Source organism: Prunus dulcis, unplaced genomic scaffold, assembly GCF_902201215.1.
Source record: "Prunus dulcis unplaced genomic scaffold, ALMONDv2, whole genome shotgun sequence".
Lineage (NCBI taxonomy): Eukaryota > Viridiplantae > Streptophyta > Magnoliopsida > Rosales > Rosaceae > Prunus > Prunus dulcis.
The window spans coordinates 27185-36871 of record NW_023010028.1 but is presented as its reverse complement, the minus strand read 5'-3'; the positions used below and the strand labels follow the sequence as shown (position 1 = coordinate 36871).

Below are 9687 nucleotides of genomic sequence, written 5' to 3'. Positions count from 1 at the left end.
AAGAGTTTTTATTGTTTAATTGAGTACGACCCATTCAAGATAAAAATATCTCTTAATTATAATCTCTTTGGAAAGAGAAAACCCTTTGATTCCAATATGAAGAATGAAATAAATCATGGAATTTACTTGATGTTACGGCTGCATCCAGTGAACCCTAGACTGCCTACATACCCCATTTTGGGGATCAAGCCTTTTGTAGTTCTCACATAATTTGATTGGACTTTCAAGGAATGAATGACCCCTTGAAAGAATTTGTGGTATGAGAAATATTTTATGGAATTTGGATGAATGTGGTTGGAAAAGTGTTTGGGGCGAATTTGGTTAAGGACACCAGGGATTCTGTTTGGGCTTGCTGTCGTATCTGGATTGAATTTCCAAATTGCCTACGTATCCTTGGCGGAATCAAACCGGACGTAGTTCAGAACTTTTGATTGGATTTTCAAAGAATGAATGACCCCTTGAAAGAATTTGTTGTTTGAGAGATATGAATTTGATCTCACTGAAATTTGCACGGGTAGATGACCCATGAGAAAATTTGGAATGGTTTTGTGCCATCTTTATTGTTAATGTCCAAAGAAAATTAAAAGGCATTTTAAAGAGCCCATTAATTTACTCACATATGGTTTTTAAGGATTAATCCATGAACCACATAATTTATTTGGACCACCTATAAAATATTTTGGGCTTTTGAGAGTTAATGGGTAATTTGTTTTGTCAACCCATCAATTTGTTTTCAGGTCTTGACATTTCCATTAGTTGGCCCATAAACAAAAAACCCACGTCAGAGAGGCTTTGAGAGCCAGCTGCCAACTGAAACCAAAATCGATATCTATTTGGAGTAGTAGAGATCAATTCAAACTGAGTCACACCCATCTTTATCTGGAGTAGTTCAAATTAAACTCAAACTGGACCAATTTCTATATCTCTTCAGCTACCCACTAGCCATAATCACTTCAGTGCTTTGAGTTTGAAACGCCAAAACCAAAGCGATATCAAAACAAGGTTAGTCCTTTCCTTTGCTCCTTTCTGTCAGAGTTAGACCTTATAGCCTATTAAATTATTAGTTTAAAGTCTGGGAACTTGAAAGGCATCGTCTATTTGTCAAAAGAAATATAGAGCTTTTGAACCAAAAAGAAGTACAGAGCTTATTATTCTTTATTTCCTACTTTTCTTCTTTTTTGTCTTTTTCCTTCTTCCCTAAACTCTTGTTGCTTGGCTTTCAATTGCTCTGGAGTGAGAGAAGGCTTTGGAGCCTCAACTTTGGAGGAGGCGGCTTTTTGTGTGGCTATTTGTCCTGGTGACTTGTGCTACCCACTTGTGCATTTTTGGTCTGACAAGAAGGCAATTTTCTTTTTGTTTCTTTTCATCTTCCTTGCTTTTGCTGGTCTCTCCTTGGCCTTCCCAACTCTGTGTTTTTTTGTTCTGACACAATAACATAACCTCAACCCTCTTTTATTTTAGAGTAGGTCCTATAAGCCATTTCTTCTTTCTTTTCCTTATGTGCAACACGAATTGGGTTTCTTTGCCTAACACAACATGCACAAGCCAAAGACCTATTTGTGTATTTTGTTGATTTTGGCAGTACCAACTTCATAGCTGAAGCTTCTCCCACTTTTTAATCTCAAAGTTCAGCCACGAATCCATGCTTGACCCTTTTTTTGGCTTTTTGTTGTTTCCTATGTACTTGTGGCAGGCTTCCACTAAAATGGGCTTTGTCTTTACCTATTGTGTGTTTAGAGTCCTTTAAAAAAATACTCATCTTTGGTTTTGTATTGACTTGACAGAAAGGCTTTCTTTGTTCTTGGCTTATGTTGCTTTTGGGTTCTTCAACAGCCGCAACATAGGAGGCTTCTTGGTGAGCCATTTTTTCTTTTGCTGTTCTTTTTTTTTGCTTGCTGATGCTTTGTGCTTCTTTTCTTTCCAATTTGATTGGAATTTCTAAGGCTTTGCATATTTTCCTTTGCAGACTCACATCATTTGAGAGGGCCATCATACTGCCCATTGAGGTGCTGGTTTTGCTTTGTCTTAGTTGCTTCATGTTTTGCCAGCAACAAAGTGAGAACCTTTTGCAATTTGCTGCAGAGGAGTGCTGGCTTAGTAATTTTCTTGAGCTGTCTGACTTGGGATTTTTCTTTGTTGGTTAATTTTGAAGCACAGAAAGTGGGTGTGAATCATCAGCTTTTGTAAGCTTTCTGGCACTCAGTAATTTATGCATCTCCTTTAATATATTTTCTTCTGTTTATGCTAATGGGTGAGACTAAAACAGAGTTATTGATTTTCTCCATTTGCAGCACGTTTTGCTACCTGTTCTTTCTCCAATCTGCAGATTTGGAATTTTGCTCTGCTGAAGGTGGGTTGAGCATGTAACAAAGCATCTGAACTGTTGATGTTTTCTGTTTTTGGTACTCAAGAACACTCACAAGGTCTTCTCTGAGTACCACAATGTGCCTATGGACACTCACAAGGTGTTCACAGCACTTGTACAGTGGGATTCTTGTAGAAGCCCATCTGTAATTCACAATAGAGAGGTCCTTGTGAGAGCTCTCTTTGTGTAAGTAGCATAATTATTGCCAATTTGGGAGGATTTGTTCACATTTTTCCCCTGCTAAGGCCTCTGTTGATATGATACATTTCTTGATATCAAACATGGAGGAAGTTCAAGCTTCTGTACAATGGCCTCTCATACATATTTTTTGCCTGCAAGTCAGTTGTACATAAAAGGATACTCAAATGAATTTGTTTATACCTTCTTAATGGTATTATGACAGAGCTTCGTATCTCTTTTGGTTGCTTCTCTTCTTTGGATTTCTACAGCAGTTTGGTGCTTTCTTTCGCTTCTTCGGATTTCTGCAGCAGTTTGGTGCTTTTTCTCCTTTTTCTGTTCTTTGCCTCCTTTAGTCCCTTTTTATAGACGTAGAAGAACGGACAAAGTGGAGCCAGTTATGGCCCCACGTATTGTGTGGGTGGAAGTAACTTCCCATTATAGTCACCCCCTCAACGTACATGTTCTGATATTGCTTTCAGTACGTTAATATTTTCTTTGTAAAAATATTAATATTATTTCATTTGGGCCTAAAACAATTTAGCAACAAGTCCACAAAACCATTTTAGCTATGAGCCCAACTTCTTTAAACTTGGGCCAATATTTAATTTGCTGTCAATGAATTTTTTTATTTCAACAATACATATAGATTATAATTAAGTTGTTGATATATATATTTATTTATTTATAAACCTTATGGGAGTTTCAATACAAGGATACAAGGGTCTTCAAAGCTTATAAATCTTTAACTTATTTTATTTTATTTTATTTTATTTTAGTATGTTTATTTATCTTTATCTTCTATTATTTTATATAGTATTAAATATCTTAAGTTTTTCTAGCATATTTAACGCCACGAGTATTAGAGTTATCCGGACCGTGGGAGCGAGGATTGCGGACAAGGTTGACCAGATGTCTCCTGAGTCCAGCGAGGATTACAGGTCAGGACGTGTCACCATTGGTGTCACAAGGAATTGATGGTTATGGCTTTCCAAGCATGCTTACTTGATATAAATATTTTCATTTCTTTGTTTGATTATATATCCATGTGAGAAATGCCAGGAAGCTTGAAACAGAAAGTTGAGATGAAATTTGAGAACTAAAGTGGTTTTGCAATTAAAGAACTACGTGTGGCTTGATCCCTCAGTAAGGGAACGTAGGCAGCCTGTGGTTATAAGGTGCAGCCACGAGTTAGAATGCTTGAGATTACCAATGCAATAGTGTTGTTTTGAAAGTTGAGATGAATTTTATTAGCAGATTCGTTCATTTGATTTATGGCAACTTGAGACCAGAATATTATGATGCTTAATTCTTTTAGATATAATTGAATGCATGATGAACGATTGAGTTATATAAATGTTTGATGACAGGTGAAAATTTTGGAGAATGAGTAAATTACAGAGGAAACTCTGCCGGATTTTTTTGGAAGAAGATAATATTATTTTAAAAGTGGATTTTTAGTTAGAAGGGCAGTTTGGTCTTTGTGCCCAGCATTAGCCAAGTGTCAGATACTCACAGGGTTCTACTCGGATTCCAAAGTGGAATTTGGGTCGGGTCCTGTCAACTTGGTATCAGAGCATTAGGTTAAATTCCTGTAGACTCGACACCTCGTGTGCATCCTTGTTCTAGTGAACTGTTGACATTTCTTCATTTTGTTTTGCCTTGTCGGTATGATTAAGTAAAAGACATCAAGAAGTGTTGACAAATTTGTTGAGGTTTTCATATGAAAATGTAGAATACACGTTGGAAATATACGATTTGGGAGGAATGTCTTCGTTAACCTAAACTAGTTTGAGCTAGGAGTGTTTAAGAAATGCTTGATTTATTTTCACTTTATAAAAGAAACTATAGAAGCGAAATTGTCTGAGGAAGTCGATGGACAAGTTACATGGAAAGGGGTTCCAAATTTGGTTTCACCAGAATTTGATCGGAAGACTAGAGACCATAACAGTGAACAAATGTTGGGAGAGGGTACTTGTGTATAGGCATGTTGGTGGCATTTTGGTGATATTCATGTTTTAAAGGCCAAATATGGGAAGGAGTTAGAATAAGTTGTCGGAAATGCTAAATATACTATTCTTATCTTGCAAAGGTCCACGTTATGTAGTTGATGAAATAGAGGGTGGAGACTTTGACGGTACTAGACCTAGTGAGCTTTTGCCTAATCAGACAGAAGGGGTACAAGGACAGTTGGCCCAAGGAGGTAGAAATCATAGTTGGTAAGTACGTATTCTCAGAATTATTTATTTGAAAGGTGTGATGAGGTTCGAGGAACGAGGGAAGTGAAGTTCTCGTCATGTCATGTCGTTGAGGCACAGATGCGTACCAAGTACCTTTATCACTTCAAATGACAGGTACGTAAATTTCGAGGATGAAATTTTTGTAAGGGGGTAGATTGTAACGACCCGGTCCTAAACTAATAATTAAATACTAAATTATTAAAGAAAAAGACAATCTTACCCCAGAATATTTTAATAGGTTTACATGTTGACTTGTTGACCGGGGAGACTTTGGTGAAATTGTTACATCTCGGGCCGAAAAAGTGTTAAAATATTTAAAGTAAGAGAGAATAAATTTAAAAGAGGAAATAAATTGAAATAAACATTAAAATAAAATGATTTGAATTAATTAAGGTTTTTGAGAAATTAAAATATTATTTAATATTATAAGGGGCAAAAAGGTCATTTTAAGTTTGGGAAGGAATTTGGAAATTCCTATTGTACTATTGTGTAGAGCACATCGAAATGAGTCCGTAGACACGTAGTGGGCTCAAATCGGAGCTGTAACGAAGAAGTTACGATTAAAAGAAGTTCAGTGGCATAACCATAAATATTTCAAAGTTCAGTTTTAAAACCCAGATTTTCTCCTTCCCCTCAGAAGCTTCACGATCAGCCAACTTCTTTCCTCCACCACCGCCACCACACACCTTCGTTCTTGGCGGCATCAGTCCCGTTAGAACCGTCTTACTTCCCCCTTCGATTCCCAGTTGGTCCTAGTCTTGATCCGCCGGCGTGGTCGCCGAAATCAGCCATGGAACATGCGGTGTTGGACAGTTTTTCAGTAAACTTTCAGGAGCTCGTTTGGATGCCTCCGGCCACCAAATCTTTCGAATCTAGTATGATTTTCTATCCTTTCAACGTGTTCTAGTTGCTGGTTGTGTTATTTTTGAGAAATTTCTGCGTTTAATTGGTTGATTAAGCATAGGGTACTCGTCCTTGGGGGTTGCAAGATTTAGATTTCTATAATCCGTGCAAACCGTTAGAGCTCTAGTATTTTTAGACACTGGCACAATGTTGGCCAGCCACTCAACATATCGGGCGGTATGGATAAAGCCGGCTTTGAGAAGATGTTAAATTTCTTCTTTGACTTTTAATTATACCTTGGTAGAAAATTGTAGGTGGTGATTGTTTGAAAGGTTTGAACCTGTCTTTGATTTTCAATTTCTGTTCAACTAAACCTCTGGGTAATCCAAGCATCTCATGATAGTCCCAAGCAAAACAGTCGCAGAGGAGGTCGATAATTTCAACACTCAGCTTCAGGTTCAAAAGATTACTAACAAAGAGAGGTTGTGGTTCCCCCTAGTTCCTACATTGATTTCTAACAAAGGATCTTAGGCCTCGGGATGGCTGTCTTCCATCTCAGTAGGTGCAGGAAACAGGTCGTCAATGGTTAATACATCGTCGTTGTCTGACTCGTGTTGGAATTCCATCAAATTAATCGGCGAGTTCGACAGTAAAGAGTCATCGGCCCAATATTCCAGCAATCATTCCCTAGCCGATCAAAAACAGCACTGGATGTGGTCCATTGATTTGGCCAATCTGTAGATCTATGGTTAGCCAAGCTGGTAGGCTCGGCTGTTTTTCTCCTATGTTCTCTTGAGCTCGACTGGCTGATTTTTGCATCGATCACAGATCACGGGTTCAAGCTTGAGCTCCTTCTCTTTTTTTCTCCTTGGCTTTTTGGATTTAGACTTTCTTGCCTGCTTGCCCCTTTTTCGGCCCCTAACGATCTGACCTCAGGCCATAAAGCTCTTCTTTGTCGAGCCTGTTATCCTTTGACCATGTTGATAATAGGTGGAGGGAATTGCTCGGCATCTACTTTCATAGCCGATTTCTCTGTGAATTGAAACTTATTTTCGTTTATCAATTATGTATGTCGTCACGCATGAAAATACAGTTTTTAGTACTATGAGACCAAAAATTGTGATACTTACATAATATATTTCCTTTGAGCTCTTGGTCCTTTGGGATTTTGTGGCAGAATGATAGAGTGACCTTCTTTTCAGCCAACAGTAAATCAAAAATTCCTTCAGCTCTAGTCAACTCGAAGGTGTAAGTTTTTGGTCTCTCAGGCCTTGAACTTGCTGTTTGGAAGCTTCGTTTTGCTGTTGTCGGCCTTAACAAGCTCCTTGCACATGAAGGGCTTGTCTATGTTAACTTCGGCTTAACTGACCTATGCCTCGGCATCATTGGCTGTGCCGTGCTTTTCAGCTTCTGCATAACTAGAATGCCCCTTTTGTGACCGTTTTCTTATGAACCTCTTTTTTCAAAAGAGACGTGTATCTATTGACTTTGTTGGTCAAGTCATGCATATTACAAAATACGAAATTCAATACCTTGACTTTGCAGATAGATCAGTCAGATATCCTAAAGGAATCATTCAAGACGTGTTAATCAAAGTGAAGAAATTTTTGTTTCCGGTTGATTTCTTTGTTCTTGATATGGAGGAAGACCACGACACATCCCACTCTTGCTAGGCAGGCTCTTCCTTACTACTGCTGGTACATTGCAAGACGTACAACAAGGAACTTTAACTTTGAGAGTTCAGGGCGAATCCACTGAGTTTAAGGTGTTTGAGGCTGTTATAAAGCTGGGGGACTTGGAAGATTGCGACTGCATATATCTTCTTGACCCAATTGTACATGTCAACTACTTGGAAAACACCTCTACAGATGTCTTGAAAGCCAAGTCGCCACCCCCTCTAGTTGTGAAACGCATGCGCACTTCTCTTGGACTTGCCGGAATTTATCAATGTTTTATCAAAAGCTTCTCCAAGATGAGCCGACTCTTGTGGCATCTCCTTGCCAAGAATCACACCAATACATTACTTGACAAGGCTATTGTTCGCAAGGAGTTCAGACAACAACCTAAGCAGTTGCTACTTCCACACCACCAAAGGCATTCGAAAAGTCTAGCTCATGACTATAAAGAAAAGCTTCTTGGCAAGCATTATCAACTTTTGTTTTCGCTTATGTTTTTAGTTTATGTGTGATTTCTAGTACATTTTTCATGTTTTTGTTTTTGTTAAGTTTTGCGTCATCAAACAAAAGATTTTAGTAAATACATTCTTTGTCCTGCCTTCTTCGCCTCCTAATCACAAGAAGCAAGCCTCAAAGAAGGCTTGAAATTTGAGCAGAAACCACAGTGTTGGTGTCGACTTACACTTTCCTATGGCCGGCCATGGGTAGAAGTGTGGGTTTGGGTCCTTGGATTTGTGTTGCCATACAACACTTATGTCAAAGTTAATTCCATGATTTACTCTTAATTATGAATTATGATTTAACCCTTCAATCACTATTATAGTCTCACTAATTTGACTTGGTCAATTGCTCCGGTCAAATATGTTGACTCTGACTTGATCGTTGACTTTGACCTTTGACTTTTGACTCCTAGTTTCTTTTCTCTTCATTTGTTTCTCTAATCTCATTTCTCGGCGTGCGATCCATGGTTCCTATTAGCAACATTGTGGGTGGGCTCCACTTCTATGAGTTGACTTGTGAATTAAATCTCACCATTTAATTCTTCATATTTAGGATTAGGGATCATGATAAGTCTTGATGTATGCAATCTCATTACATAGTTCTCATGTCCGCTTATATATCTATATATATATATTCCTAGGACTACAGTTGTCTTATATTTCATAAGACAACATATAGTCATGAATTAAAACAATTGGTGTTGCCCATAAATAACTTAATAGTATTACAAAAGATGTCCTCAATACTAACTATTACATAATTACTTGGTAGGCCATATATCCAACTTAAACAGTACTATATTAAGACTCAATAGAAACATATTAAGATTCAATAGAACCATACTACAGCTCATCAAAACCATATTAAGACTTGCCATAACTGTATTAAGGGTCACAAAAATGATATTAAGGATCACCGAAAAGGTATCAAGGCTCACCATAAATGACTTAAAGCCTACCAAAACCATAACAGGGCTTACCAGAGCCATATTATTAAGGATCATTAGAAACATATTAAGGCTTCCTAAAACTGTAACATCCCTCCGAAAAATGACTGTTCGATTAATTATTGATTGTGAAATTACATTTTTGCCCCTGGCATAGGGGTACTTTAGTCACTTTTTGTTCGGGAAGAATTTTGGGAAATTGAGTGTCACCGTTGTGTAGAGCTCGATGATACGAGTTCGTAGACAAGTGGCAAGTTCAATTCAAAGTTAAAACAAAGAAGTTATGATCTACGGAAGTGCAATGGCACAATAGTAATTTATGATTACTAGAATCACATCCAGCTTCTCTCTCTTGCGACACTCTCTCTCCCCGACTATACTCTCTCTCTCTCTCTCTCTCTCTCTCTCTCTCTCTCTCTCTCTCTCTCTCTCTCTCCCTCTTCCTCTCCTCTCTGTGCGATGCCGCAGTTTCAGACTGCAATTTCGTCTTTGTTCGGCGAATAAATTTGACAATTTTTGTTCCAAAAGAATCTTCTCTCCCTCCTTTACTCGAAGCTTTTGGTTTTCAAAAAGTGTGAAGGAATATTTAGTTCATGTGCTTACATATGGGTTGAACTTTGTTTCTTGTATAAAGAACTACGTGCGGCTTGATCCCTCAGTAAGGGGACGTAGGAAACCTAGGCTAACCTAGGTGCAGCCCAAGTTTATGATTGGTTTGTTATGATCAATTTTGTCAAGTTGAATTTGTTGAACAGTTGGGAAATAATTTGAGTTTGCTTTGCAAGTAAAATTTTGGGTTTTTGGTCTTTTCAGGGGAGACTCCGTCAGTTTTTCGGTAGAAGCCAGACCCTAAAGTAGTTTTTGGATTAGGGTAAGAATGGTATTTTGGTTATTTGTGCCCGATATCTGTCAGGTGTTGGACACGTACGGGGTTTGACA

At 38.1% G+C, this 9687-nt stretch overlaps 1 protein-coding gene across 1 annotated transcript; it reads left to right on the top strand.

Moving 5' to 3' along the window:
• Positions 1-230: 230 nt before the first annotated feature.
• LOC117612587 lies at positions 231-2784 on the top strand. Its single transcript, XM_034341270.1, has 6 exons — positions 231-257; positions 958-1002; positions 1244-1341; positions 1785-1855; positions 1967-2183; positions 2292-2784. The coding sequence occupies exons 1-6, from the start codon at positions 231-233 to the stop codon at positions 2365-2367; spliced, it is 534 nt and encodes a 177-aa protein (XP_034197161.1). The 3' UTR covers positions 2368-2784.
• Positions 2785-9687: the final 6903 nt, after the last annotated feature.

Excerpts from the sequence above, each read along its gene's own strand:
- LOC117612587 (XM_034341270.1), top strand. The coding sequence starts at position 231 with ATGAATGACCCCTTGAAAGAATTTGTG. Across the intron at positions 1,342-1,784 it reads ATTTTTGGTCTGACAAGAAG|AAAGGCTTTCTTTGTTCTTG; the intron begins GCAATTTTCTTT and ends TTGACTTGACAG. Across the intron at positions 1,856-1,966 it reads GCAACATAGGAGGCTTCTTG|ACTCACATCATTTGAGAGGG; the intron begins GTGAGCCATTTT and ends TTTCCTTTGCAG.